The sequence below is a fragment of the Centroberyx gerrardi genome, chromosome 20 (assembly GCF_048128805.1).
Source record: "Centroberyx gerrardi isolate f3 chromosome 20, fCenGer3.hap1.cur.20231027, whole genome shotgun sequence".
In the NCBI taxonomy this organism is placed as follows: domain Eukaryota; kingdom Metazoa; phylum Chordata; class Actinopteri; order Beryciformes; family Berycidae; genus Centroberyx; species Centroberyx gerrardi.
In genome coordinates, this window is record NC_136016.1 from 8,566,423 (window position 1) to 8,580,694 (window position 14,272).

General features: G+C 46.1%; 1 protein-coding gene across 1 annotated transcript in view; it reads right to left on the reverse strand.

Moving 5' to 3' along the window:
• Positions 1-14,272, reverse strand: part of adam12a (ADAM metallopeptidase domain 12a) — a 61,955-nt gene that overhangs the window by 11,542 nt on the left and 36,141 nt on the right. The window contains exons 7-11 of the mRNA XM_071907766.2: positions 10,952-11,017; positions 10,221-10,292; positions 9,592-9,761; positions 9,355-9,439; positions 6,999-7,147 (exon numbers count right to left, since the gene is read on the reverse strand). Coding sequence (XP_071763867.2) covers positions 6,999-7,147; positions 9,355-9,439; positions 9,592-9,761; positions 10,221-10,292; positions 10,952-11,017 — 542 coding nt within the window. The remainder of the gene's footprint in view (positions 1-6,998; positions 7,148-9,354; positions 9,440-9,591; positions 9,762-10,220; positions 10,293-10,951; positions 11,018-14,272) is intronic.

Below are 14,272 nucleotides of genomic sequence, written 5' to 3' on the forward strand. Positions count from 1 at the left end.
CTGGAAACAAGATAAAATCACTGGACAGCTTGTCATTTTTTGCAGTGCACACCATGAAATTCATCATGAGAAAGCCAGCGTGGGTGAATGTGTATATTTACATGCTTATATGTGTGCTTGTGTTTGTGCACACAGATGAGCATGTGCATGAGGCGATGAGTGGGAGGTCCAAGTTGACTTGGATGCCCAAATGTTTCATTCAAAAGGGTCAGCGGAGAGCCAGTGTGATGGCTTTTTGAAATGTGCATTGGGGAAGCATGCCATCGCAATTACACCCTTCTGTCTGGATCCCATCCCCCACCCCCCCTCCACCTCTACCACCTCTGCCACCTCTGCCCATCTGGGCATATGGGTTCAAATGGCTGGCTCTCTCCCCACTGCATGGGTCAGTGTGACTTTCCCTGTCACAGCAGCGAGAGTTCTGGCTCTGCTGAACTGGGGATAATAAACAAACCGAGCGAACCGGCCCCCTACAACAGCAGCAGCAACCTGCCGACAGCTGGATGTCAGGGGATGTAGATGCAGTCACACTGCACGCCCGACTGGCTCGCTCACAATGACCCCACACACCACACACACACACACTTAAAGACATGAATTTTAATGATTTGCTGACATCAAATGTGTTTCAGAGTCATTTACAATTCAGAGCGACAAAAAAGTTCAAATAGGCAAATTGCCGATAAAGTAAATCGGACAGATTCTATATATCCAGTGCACAAGGTATGATTTTCCAAAATGGCAGCAGGGGAAATTGGATAAAACACATGATGGCCTGTCAATTTCTAAACCACTAGAAAATGACAGTGTTGAAACGATAGCCAACATGGCCGTAGCACAATTTTTAATATCTACAAATCTTTCAACCCACATATTTCAAGACATAATGAGGAAAAGAGGAACCTTTGTAAAATAAGGACCTAGCCCAATCCAATAACAGACTGAGCTGCAACAAATATCACATAATGGTCTTTGACAGTCCAGTAAATGCAGGTCATTGAGGTATTTATATGAAGGGCACGTGGGTTAAAAGGTGGTGAAGCTGTCAATCTCTTTCCAGCAATAAGGCTGAACCCCAGAGACCTTGGCTCCATTGAGGTGTCAGCTGTAAAACAACTACTTTTTCTCCTCTTTTGGAAATTTTCATCTTTGAGGCCACACATCTGTGTAGCTCCATGTCGACAACTCTTTCAAAATGTGCCTTTTCTCTGATCGGGTTTCACATCTAATACGCCTGTAAATATGTAATGACATTCTGTGAATGTTTTGACATGACCTCATTCTTGGGTTGCCTTTGATTTCCGTGATGTGTGGGGGCGGCTTACATCAGCTCCCACGGCTGACCCCCCCACAGCCGTACCCGCCGCTTTCTAACGTCAATATTATTCTACCAGAGGTTGTGTTAGGTGAAAGCGGGGTACCTCGAACCAGATCTCTAGACACTCCGGATTAAAGTGAAAGATCAGAGTGGATTTGTAATGAAGTGAAATGGTGAAAGGAAGGAGCAATAAGGAAAGCTGTAATAACAGCCATGATTGCATCCCCTTTCTCCCCTCCTCCTCTCCTCTGAGCACCTCATGGGGTCCCGCTATGATGAACATCTGTCAAGGCTGCTGTTCAACAGGCAGGCCACTTCCTTAGCAACCGCTGTTGTTGATTTCCTCTTTGCCCCCCCTAAGCCCGAACCCAAGTTGCTTGCTCAAGTTGCACAGCCATTCTATTTCCATGAACTCAGCCTCCTGCTTTAGTTACCAGATAATGCAATGTATGAGAAATGCTCCCAACCCCCCCCACCCCCTTTTTTATTTACTCCAAGATACATGTGCGACTGAGGATCCAGCTGTTCTTTATGAGAGGCAATGCAGAAATAATTGGGCTACGCTGCAACGGTCTAAGAACGCGGGGGATGCGGGGGAAATGACTGTGAAAAGACACAGGCACCAATGAATTACAGTGGATGGCATTTAACAGCTGCATTCCCTAAGGCCAGTAATGCAGTGCCAGGGCCAGTGGAGGTGGGCACAGTCTGCGGCTCATGGCGGGCTACAGACACTCCAGACTACTGCTCGTCCTGTGGGAGTCTGGGCCACCACCTCAAAAGAGAAGCCCCAGTATGACTCCCTGACCTCTGGGCCGCTTCTCATCCTGTTCGGCATGAGCAGTGTTCATCTGTGCATGGTCTCTTAAACGGCTCTTTGTTCTGCTCCGCTCTGCTCCGCTGGGCTGTTTTCCACCCGGTCTGCTCTGTTCCATTCTGGGATCAATTCTCCTCTGTTCCGTTCTCTTTTGTTCAACTCTCACCTATACTCTATGTCTGTCCTAAGCTTCAGAGGTATTGCGGTTGATGGTTGGCAGAGTGCGCGGAGCAATCACGGCAACTCGGGGCCCAGCAGCAGCCGGGCAGGGCTTTGATGGGGCTGTAGGAGGTCTGGAGATAAGGGCTGAGTCCCAGATCTATTATAGGCCCCCATGATCCGCCCCAACGCTGCGATAAGACTCCAGAGATAAAGGCTTTCAAACATTGCAGAGCCCTGCTGCTGTGACCAGGACAAAGCCTTAGATGAACCACTACTGTGACAGCTAACACACATTCTGCTGGATGACTGACCACTACCATATACTGTACTATAGCCTTCTGTGGAGAGGTAGAAAAGGAGTCATCAATAAAGACATAAACAATAGATGAAATGCATTCCCTCACAGTTCACATCCAAAAACACATAGATTTCAATTGTCTCCGTTTCTTTTGTTCTGTCTCTATAGAGACAGAGAGAAAGGTATACCTTTCATTGATTTATTGCATCGTTTGTTTGACCTACCTTCTCAACCTACCTTTGAGGATTATAGTTTTTATTTATTTTATTTATGGGATAGAAGATTCTTTGGTTCAGAGGAAAAAACAACATGCACACTCCAAAAGATCTTCTTTGTTTTCACCATAACAGCAATTACCTCATTTCAATCTCTACTGTTTTAAGTTATACTTCATATACAGCTCACATACAGTCATCTACAGTAGTTTGGTGTTGCACTACTTTTTCAAATGATATATATTTAGAAACTAAATGTTTTAATGACTGGGCATTTAAACATGGATTAAACAAAGATCTAAAATGGTGTCGTGATGTTGCTCATGTATAATTACGCGGTTAAAATATGTAAAACCACCAAGCCATCATGGGTGAATAGGTTAATCTAGCTCTACTTCATCACTGTCAAAATTTTGCATGACCAACACATGAAGTTCATGTTCATGTATTTAGATTATTCAAATCTGCAACAAGGATTATCTTAATTTATCTTCCTGGTTGCACAGACTCTTGCCCTGGTTGCTTATGATTTTGCTGCTGATCATATTACTTTTATCAGTAACCCAAACCTTATACACCAGTTTCACCAGGGATACAGAATATTCTCAGACCAAAGAGCCATCTGATTATCACACACAGAATTCCCATAGAGTACAAAGAACTGTCCTTTCACCCACATTTCGGCGTGCCAGGACTCTTCCCCGAGTTGTAAGACTAGACTAACTGTCCATGTGGTTCAGATCACAGAGAACACAGGAACCCGTCCAGCACAACCATTATATGTCACATCCTCTCAGCCATAAAACACTGATCAGGCCTATTAAAACACATAACACACTACGGATCAGATCTGCCTGCCTTTCCAAGGACACATCTGCCAAAAAACTTCCCAAGGTCCTTGAGAACAATCTTGAGAAAATAGGAATTGCACAAAAGCTGATTGTGACAGTATCTTTACTCAACACATCTGTTATCACAGTTTTATTGCATTTTGGAAGAATCTGATCTCCTGACATCAGTGCGGATGAACGTAAATGCAAACCTGACCATGGCAACTTCAATATTTCATACTTGCTTTAGTAATTCAAAACCGCAATCAATTCACCACACATTTAACAACACTTTTACAGCTTCATTTGTTGCTGTAGAGGCTGAGCTCTGGGTGATCACATTAGGTGATATGATCTGTTGTGGCTTTTGGTGCCTGGCAGTCTGGCCTACACTGTAGATACTGAAGAGCCTTTTCCTATTGATTTCCCTGTGGACCCAATTAAATAAGGCGTGCTGGGGAGTGCCTGCTCTGGTTACAGGGCACGGGTCACATTTCCATGGCATGTCTCGGACTCTGATTCACTTTCTGTGACACGTGATGATTTTATGACAGCGGAGATGTATGAATGGATGTCTGACGGTGATCCGGTGCGGCGGTCATCATCTTGCTCAGGGCCTGACCCGTGGGGGAATGAACCCCAATGCTAAGCTCTAATAAGGCATCCCAGAGTCAGTCTGTCCGTCAGCAGCTCAGTTTGTGCGAGTGAGTTAGTAGGTGAGCGAGTGAGCGTGTGTGCATGCGTGTGTACGTGTACTCCTGCGTCTTTGGAGGAGCACATCAGCAGCTCATTTGGAGTGTGTGTGTTCCTGTGTGTTCTGAGGAGATATAATCTCTAAGGATGAGAGACACCAGCCTGTTCTCATTTAGAGGTAATGGGGGGATAGAGGGATGGATGGAGAGGGGGACGCTACAATTGGCCGTGACCAATGTGAGCAGGAAACAAGCAGCGCTCTATGCAGATGTGCAGCTGGCTGCCTGGCACCGGGACAGCTTGCAGTTTTACTGCTCTCCTCCCTCCCGGCATAATAATGATGAACTGGATCTCATTATCTCATCCTCTCCATTCCTGGAGCCACAGCAGGGCCAGGAGAGCTTGATGGGTATCTGTATGACTATCTGTCTGTGCATATCAATGACAATGAAGAAATTACTCTGCGTGATTATAGTGAAATATCAATCAAAACAAAAGGTTCCTCACGCTGACTGACAGCAGGAGAACTGTGCCTGTACTTTCAGTCCCGCTGTGCTGTATTTGAATGCAGGGGCTGGTAGGGTAATCAGTGGGGCTTTTGTACCAAACTCATTTGAGTCCTGGCCTTGTGAAGAGGCATTCTGCATAATCACATTGTGCTTTGAAAAGAGCTGGTCGTCTGCCTGGAAAAACATGGCAGTCGACGCTATAAACAAATAATTGTAGCTGCAGGCTGATGAATAGCATTCAGGTGATTACAGTAGAGCTCATGTGTGTGGCCACATGGCCTTTTAAAGCATGGAACTGTGAGGGGCTGAGCTGGACCCATGGGAGCCTGTGCACCGCCTCAGGCTAAGTGTATGGCACTGACCTGGAATTAACTGAGGAAACAGAGAGAGGGAATATAGAGTTCCTAAACATCCTTATTTAAAGACATTGCTTCCTTAATCCTGGATTAATGGGCAGAGCAGCAAAGTGAAGCAATAAGGAGGTGTAGAGGGATTCTTTTAAAAACGAAGTCTAGATCATCCCTTTCTTCAACTGGAATGGAAAAACAGAGCAGGCAGTCTCTGTGGAGTGTAGAACAAAATGAGGAAGAATTCATGTCTATTCCCTTTTTTTTTTTCACAAGTCTACATTTGGTACAAAGCACATTTTTCACATTTGGAAAAATTCTCCACTGCTATGACTTGATTCAGATATTTCAAGGCTGAGGTGATAAGCTCTCGCTACATTGCACTGCATAATAGACAGTGTTCAGGGGTAGTTAACTATTTATCTGGAGCTGCCAAGAGAATTCCCAACATTAATGTTGCATGTATGTCAAAGAATAGCATCACTCTAGCTGGCTGTGAGTAAGGGAGAGAGGGAGAGAGAGAGACAGGCAGGCAGAGAAAGACGAAGAGACAAAAATATTTTATCTCTCTTTCAACAGATACTTCTCGCTCTTTTTCTCTCTTGCTCTTGTTGCCCTTTTTGGACAGGCTCTTGACCAAGGATGCCCTCTATCAGTGTTAAATATAAGTCTACATCTTACTGCTGTGTTGTTTTATGAGTCTATAACCGGGAATAGTGTTACGCTGTTTCTCATGGGTCTGGTCCAAGCCAAACACACAGGGATGTTTCCAGCATAAACACCACAGTCTGAGGCTCCCCCAGACCGCTGGATCTTGGCTGGGACTGATACCCAATATTTCTACCCAGGACATCCTTGTCCCTCTGCTCAGCCTACAACTTGATGTTAGCGATGGCAATCCACAGCAAGGAATTATATAATAGTCGCACCACTGTGTTTATATGTTATTAGATGCAATAAGGTTTTGTAGGCTTAGTTTTTGTTATCACACAAAGTATATTGCAATTTTTACAAGTGTGATATCTAAACGGGCCATAACTCACTCAGGCAGTTGCTTTAAATGCTGATGACTTAGACTAGCCAACTCCACAGACTATAGGAGCCCAGTAATGTTCTGCATCCCATATAAGCAATGTATGCTTTCTGCAAAAGTGCCAGTGGTTCAATCAGTCTACTGCAGATCAGCTACTCAGATTAGGGTCAGAAATGAGTGCAACTACACTGTGTGTGCCATGTGCTGCCACTGAACATCCACTGGCTTCCCATTCAGAATAAGTCATATGGCTGCGGGGCATCAGCACAGCTGTCGGCTCTGCCATAAACTCAATGGTCCAACGGTTCAATGGCATCATTTGCTCACTGCTCAACTGACAATAAATTAGCAATGGATAGCATGTGGACTAATGTTTACTTATGATTGCAATCGGGGCTTTTTGAGTGACATTCGCTGAATTTGCAAAGACAGTAAATTGACGCGACGTTAATGACGGCTTGACAATGCGATAATGCATTTCGGCTGGTTTCTGGAGATGGACATCATTTGTAAAGCCGAACCAAGTGGGCCTCTCTGGAGTGCTACGAAGCAGTGAATGGTAACTTATGTCCCGAGGGTGACGAAGGCCAACTAGCTGAAATACAACTCTTGCAATCTTAGATACTGCAGCATGGAAGACGGCTGTCAAGAATGAAGACACTGTTCATACTCCACACTGTACTGATTCAGCCATCTTGACTATATACTGTCAAGATGGACAGATGCACGCTGAACTGATCATTTGAGAACCTTCACAGTATTGGGTTGTGACTCACCCGGTGGAGGGGGTCATGATGCAGCCGCCACGATCCACCGTCACCCTGCAGCCACACCCCCTTTCCGGCGTGTCGTGGTTCATCCCAAAGTTGTGTCCGAGCTCGTGGGCCAGGGTGACTGCAGCTCCCAGGGGGTTATCTGAATGGTCCTGAAAATGACCGGTCATACAGTGTGAGACAAAAATCTCATCCAGTAAGCACTAATAAAAATATATTTTTTTACTGCCATTCACCACAGCAGAGTTAAATCTAGTTCCTCTTTAGGTTATTAATCTATTATCTCCAACATATCTGGACATGATGCTGCAAAGAATCTTCCATAATGAAATGTATTCCACTTACATTTCTGTTGCAGCAAACAATAACTAATTAAAAACATGCATATATGATTACGTACTCTATGAGGAAAATAACAAATAATAAAAAATTTAAAGCTAGCCAGACTATTGTTCCCCAGAGGACCCACTGGAGAAACATTACTCAAAACAACTGTGTGTAATTGCATATTGCCAAGATTAAACAAACAACATTGTTGGATCTGTGCTTAACAGAGCATTTCCCCTGTTCGACGTTGTGGCACTGAAATGAGAAATGAAACGGCAGACTGTGGTTCTGTCACCTTCAGCTTGCACGGCAGACTTTGACAGAAGCAGATGTGCCGCGCTACTCCTCACACACACAGATATGAACTTCCTCAGAGAGAAAACTGCCTCCTTTGCACAAACAGGACATAAAAGAGTGAGAAACTGCCAAAAGACAGCTTGACAATCACACAGTCAATCAGGAAGACATTGACAAAGACCAACAGAAGTTCTGCACGACCAGACAGGCGGTATGAGGGGACTTGGAGCGTGCAGAGGAAGGTACGCCGACACGCAGAGTGAAAGCTGCTAGCCTAGGTGCTGAGATTTCCTGCAAGGTGTGTAAAACACGAACGCATGAAAGGCCAGATAAATAATGTAGTGGCGGTAGCTATCGGCTCTTCATGGATGCACCGTCGTGCGCCAGAGCGTGCAGCCACTGGAGTCTTCAGCCTCCGTACATTATTCAGCAGCGCTGTCTCAGTCAGGCTCGGACTGATGAACTGCTCAGCTGGGGGCTTTTGAATGCAACGGTCACCAGCTGTCAACACTTGCCGGGATCCAGCTGCGCAGCCTGGATTTATGCAAAAACCTCTAATTCCATTTCTTGGAATACACACCTTCGGCGACTGCTCAGCTCGTGAGGCCGAACTGCTCAAGAGGGCACCGCGAGCCACGTTGTGTTTATTCTCTGAATGTAACATGTTCAGTATTGGCAAATGGAGACTCCAGATGGTCTCAGAATGGATGTTAACGATTTATCTACCTAAAAAGAAATAACATCGAGACCCGCAGGGGAAGTGGGCTAATGAGTTCAAAGGGGTTCTGTAAATGAAGGGATCAACTGAGACAACAGGGACATGATCTCCCCAGCAGAAGAGCCTGTGGCGGGACGCAAATCCTTCACGTCTCTGACCTGATGTATATGTGCATGTAGGGCTCTGTCATAATGAGCATGTCCCCACTTTACCATCTGGGAGGACAAGAGCTAAGAACCATCTGGGGACTGGCTGTAAACCATGAGCACCAGCCAGCCAGGCCCCAAGAAAAATACAGCCACTCAGAGAGAGAGAGAGAGAGAGTATAAAATAATAGCATGACTTATGCTAATGCAACATGACTTGTGCACAGCGTATAGGGTTCCAGTGCTGTAATAGGTGATCATTTACAACATGGCCCTGCGTTTTCGTTCAAGCTGTGATATACGTCCTCATACTCACTCGTTGGTTGCACCTCGTTAAAACGCGAAGGTTTCCACTCGTGTAATCGATATGCGCTCTGATTTATCAGCGAAAAGAGGAGGGCGCGCGTACCGGACTAACCTATTGAGCTGACACGGCCTTCCTGGAAACAGACTCACTAATGTGTGCACGCTGAAGTAAATAAGAGTTAATATCAACTCTGGAATCCTCAGCTCAACCCCTACAGGAGAGACTCAGGGGAGAAACATGAGAGCATTATGTCAGACGAGAGGGAGCGTGCCAAGAGCGCAGCGAAGAGGGAGGTGGAGAACAAGGGGAAGAGAGGAGGACAGGAGGAGGAAGGAGAGGGAGAGGATAAAGTAGGTCAATTAAAGCCACATTTCACAGGATCTTCAATAAACTGGGTGAGCGATACTGAGTGTCTTGTCTCCTTTCTGGAAGACTTTGACACCCAAGGCAATATTTCTTTTCTCTCTGCTCTCCCCTACTTCAGTATAGATTAAAGGTGTGTGTGTGTGTGTGTGTGCGTGTGTGTGTGTGTCAGTACATTCTGTAGCACCTAGGTGTACTTACCATGACGATGCCCCCCGACTGCTCCGCTGTGCACATGCTCATGATGGGGGCCATGCCAATGGTGGTGCCCTGGAAGTAGACCCCACTAGGGGGGCGGGACAACAATGGTCAGTGTCAGGGAGAAGGTTAGCACCAACAAATGATAATTCAACATTCAATTGATAATATTAAATATTTAAATCATCCGTTACGTGGGTCCGCTATGCTAATGCTGCAGTACATGCCGTACAGATCTACCTGACAAGCTGGGCGTTGTCGTGAGGCTTCTGAGGCAGGAGCTTGACCTTCCTCCAGTCCAGGAACTCGTGCAGGGTGGTGAAGGGGTCCTGGGTGACGGGACACTTGTCCACATCGCTCCACACCTCCAGGCCCACCAGGGCCACACGGATGTTCAGGGCCCTGTAGAACTGATGGTGGAGAGGAAGGGAGATTGGAGATAGAGAGGGAGGGAGAGATAGACAGAGAGAGAGAGGGTTGGGTCGTTATGCCATGTGGCTACTAATGCTGTACTTGTATTGTATTCCCCTATCTTTATTCTCCACTGTACACCACCTAATAAAGCACAAATGCTATAAAATAACCCTGACAAGAGGCCCTGAACGAATTCTTAAACACTCATCATCAAGCTTACGACTTCTCATGCGAATAAATCATCTTTGTCTTCTGTTTTATAAAACCTCCCTCCATAGCACATTACATTACGGTAGCATCTTCACAACATTTCTCAGCAGCGTTATGGAATTGATCATCCATTCATAATCCAATCAGCTTCTACTCGCAGGTCGGTTAATTCTTAACAGGCTTGATGTGACCTCTAATAAATCACATTCCCACACCACACTCCCCTCTATTGATTTGATTGTTACCTTGTCCACATAATTGGCGATCTCAGCCAGCCGCTGCTTGACCTTCTCCATGTCCTTGCCTTGTTTCTGGAACTGAACAACACAACCAGATAGAATGAAGCACGGAGGAGAGAGAAAGAGGTAATCCGTGCTCTTGAATGTTTATCATCATCAAAGGCTTCGGGACATATTAACATTGTATCGGCTCTAGAAATTTCTTCAAAGAGTAGAGGGTGTCCTGGAGCGACGGTACAATCGCTGTCATGTTAATTCCGTCGCCGCTTCTGCTGCAGCTGCTATCATCAAAGAGCTCCTCAGTGGAGCTTAGGCTGAAGAGATAACCTCAACCACCTTGTCTTTCTACCCAGTACTTATTCCCCCTTCTGCTATAGCATGTGACGTTGACCTATATATCTGGTGTCAGCGAGGAGCACTTTCTTCTCTCAGCCCTCTTTAAGGTCTTAAGTCTGAGGTCTTATGCAGAGCCGACGTGGAAAAGGTCTCATCTGCGAGTCAATTGGTCAAACGCTGGATCCAGAGGGATGCAGCTGGGGCCGCTGCGAGCGAAACGGATGAGCGAGTAGACGCATCAGAGGCCGTAACAAGGCAGCGGCGGGGTCATCTTATTTGTGTCTCCAGGGGGACGGAGGGGCGAGTTGTGCGAGTGACCTCTGATCCTCGTTCCACTGGGAACTGGCAGCAAAGTGGGGTGGGGGGGGGGGGAGGTCGAGCAACTGCTGGCCTCTGCTTACCTCTCTGTTGTCAGCCACGATGATCAGCTCCACATACTTGGTGGTAGTCTGGGCATGTCGTTTATGCTGCAGGAGGAGATGAGAGGAGCGAGAGGGAGAGGGAGAGGGAGAGGGAGAGGAGGCAGGCCACAGAGTGCAGGTAGGTGTGAAGGAGGAAAGGGAGATGATACAGAGGGAAGGGAGGGAGAAAGTGACAAAGAGGAGTAAATGAGAGGGGTGGAGAAAGAGACAAAGTGATAAACCAGGAGAGATAGAAGAGGCAAGAGGCCGCCAGGCAAGAGAGAGGAGGAGCGGAGGAGAGAGAGAGGGAGAGAGAGAAAGAAGGACATCAGGAGGACACACTTTACCACGGCTTTCTGGGAAAGGGCAGCCTAAATTTAGCAGGTGGGCACTCAATATGGCTTTACACCTGAACCACACATTCCACACAAGAGGCAGCAGAAATGAGCAGCAGCGCCAGACAATCTGCCAGGCTTCCCATCCGACCCAATAAGATTAGCCAAGGTTACGCGGACCTCCGATAGCACTCCACAGGAACCAGCTTATTAACTAATAAATCACTGCTTTTGGACACTGCCGCCTGCACCGTTGGCAGCATTGTAACACGGTAAAAAACACTCGCCCCCTCCTTTTCCTCCTCAATAACAAAAGAGTATCTGACATCCCCCGAGCTCATGCCAGGCATTGATTTATGTGACGGCTTCACGGTGTCTTTAACAGCACACTTAAGATGGCGGGGGATGGGTTAGTGAGAGTATGGAGATGAGATCGATTTGGGGCCCGTCCAGACCCAGAGGAATATGGCCCCCCCGGCCGCGGAGCAGATGCCGCTCTCGTGCAGCGTGTGGGCAGCAAGTCCGGTTGGAAAACACTTCCACAGCATGTCAAGCCAGTGGTCTGTTTCACCTGCACACACACACACACATTCTCTCTCTACACACACACACACTCTCAGACCTTACGTTATCCTGCTGGCTAAGTGTTCTGCCTTCACACCATGGGCCCCTTTCAACCTGAGCCTCTTTATCCTTGCTAGCCTGGCAGCCTGGATCCTCTCTGCTCTTATCTGCCTCCTCCATAGATAAGCCAGGACAGGCAACTGTGCTCTAAATGCACCCCGTGGTGATTACTGAGTCACTAGGAGGCCACTGGAGAGGATACACACACTCTGTGTTCAATCAACTCAGGGAAGAGCATCCCTATTCTTTAAAAGAATCGCCCTTGAGTGAGCTGTGGCGATGATTTCCATACAGAGAAAGCTGAGAGCAAAACAAAATGTGAAAGTGAAAATTACTTTTTTTTTTTACCATTTTAGCTAATTTTCCATGTACTTCATATTGTACACCTTTTTAAAAATACATGGCAAAATTTATTTTCTTGTATTTACAGAAAAGGAAACAATTCATCTACTCTCGGAGGCTGATGGATGCTCTTCAAAAAACTTTAACTGATGCAATAAAAATCAATGCATTTTGGAAACATGCCTTCATCATTCATCATTTATTCCTTTTCTAGTTTTTTCCAGTTCATGCGCCTTGGTTTAAAGATGAAGTTGCGACAGTTCTTTTTCTTGTATTTATAAAATCAAAACAACATTACTTGTCCTGGAATATTTTTTATTGGTTGGCACATTGCATACCAGTAGGTGTACATAAAAAAATTCAACCATTAGCATAGATTTTTCTCCGACATGCAGTTTCAACCAGAACTGGGCGACATGTTGGGGTGCCATGTCGAGACAGTCACACACAGCCCCTGTCAAGCGACCATCCTATCTCCGTCCTGCTCTCCATTTAACTCCCATCATCCAGAGGCAAAGTCTGCCAACACGCCTCTTTATCTGCAGACCCTCTAGCAGGGCACATCTCAGCTTATCAAGGCGGCAGCAGCACACTTCAGCGCCCTCGTGTAACATGCTGAGGTGAGCGTGCTTGCGTGCCACCGAGTGCAAGCAAATCACACTCGTGTTTTTATTCTCCCTTTTTGGCGGTGCACCTTCGCATCGCTCATGACAAGCCCATTTGCTCCCCCCTTTAAGTGACAACTCACATTTTTTGAAAACGCCCCTCACTATCTTATCCTTTATCGCTTTTATTTTATCACCTCTGGGACAATCGTGTTTGAACACCTTCTTTATACACTGCGTCTCTTTCTTCACTGATTTTCCCCCCCAGCTCCGACATCTCTTAGATAGTGGTAGGAGGGGCAGGGACACGGGATCTTAATTGAATGAAAGGAGGCAATGTCATCAGATAAAAAACGCAATGAGAGGCATAGAAAATAAATCTCTTACCCAGGAGAATTAAACCATATTTTTCACACTGGTATAAATCATCAGCCTGAGCCTCTCTCTCCTTCTTCCGTTGTCTTGTTCCCACTCTCTCTGTCAGGCGGGCCCTGCTGCATTGTGCTGTTGTCAGGGTGTGCGAGCTCACGCTGAATCATTGTGGCCCTCTTAACACTAATCCATTTCACATATCCCAGGCCTCACCATTCAACAAAGACAATGGCTGCCATCTTAACCCAGCTCTATACCTTATCAATAGGAATCAAACATATGCTTTAAAACGGTGATAAAACATGAGAGAAACCCTATTACCGCATGAATAAAAATGAAAACTATTAAAGTCCCCATGAAATGAACTCCCATTACTTTTACTTCCCGGAAAACACAGTATCTTTAATGGTGACCTCATGCTTCACTAGTAGGCATAAATATGAATTTCTAACCAATAAAACCATCAGATTTTTGAACAATCCTGCCCCTCCGTACCCCTCCCATCAAATAAAACTGCCTTTCTCTCCTGGACTCATATTCCATTGGTTTAGACTTTTGAATGATCCCTCCCTGCATTATGTCCCGCCCCAACATCCTGTTTCAACAGGAAATGCATCAAATCCAGGAAGTAAAGATGCCGTGTCATGGGGTCTTAAAATGCGAAGGGGATAGGATCTTAGCTGACACAGCCATACGTTTGTTCTGCCTCTCTTGCAATCTCAATATCCCCTGAATCATGATGAAATCATAGTAAAAAAATATTCACTTTTAAGTATATGCGTCCCTCACATGTGTGTTGCATTACAGTGAATCAGCCTCGCTCGCCCTCCTTGTGAGTCCTCCAAGCTCTGTATCATCTCCTGCACCGCCCTATCTCTGTGTCTCTTTGTATTGAGCTGATAAATCAGGCGTGTTCGTCCACTCCTGCCATCCCTCACCAGTCAGATAGAGATCAGTGGAGTCTGTGTTTTCCACTTATCAGCGGTCATCATCTTTAAAGGCCTATTCGCTCTGTGGATAGCGGCTCCCCAGGGCCACGCACC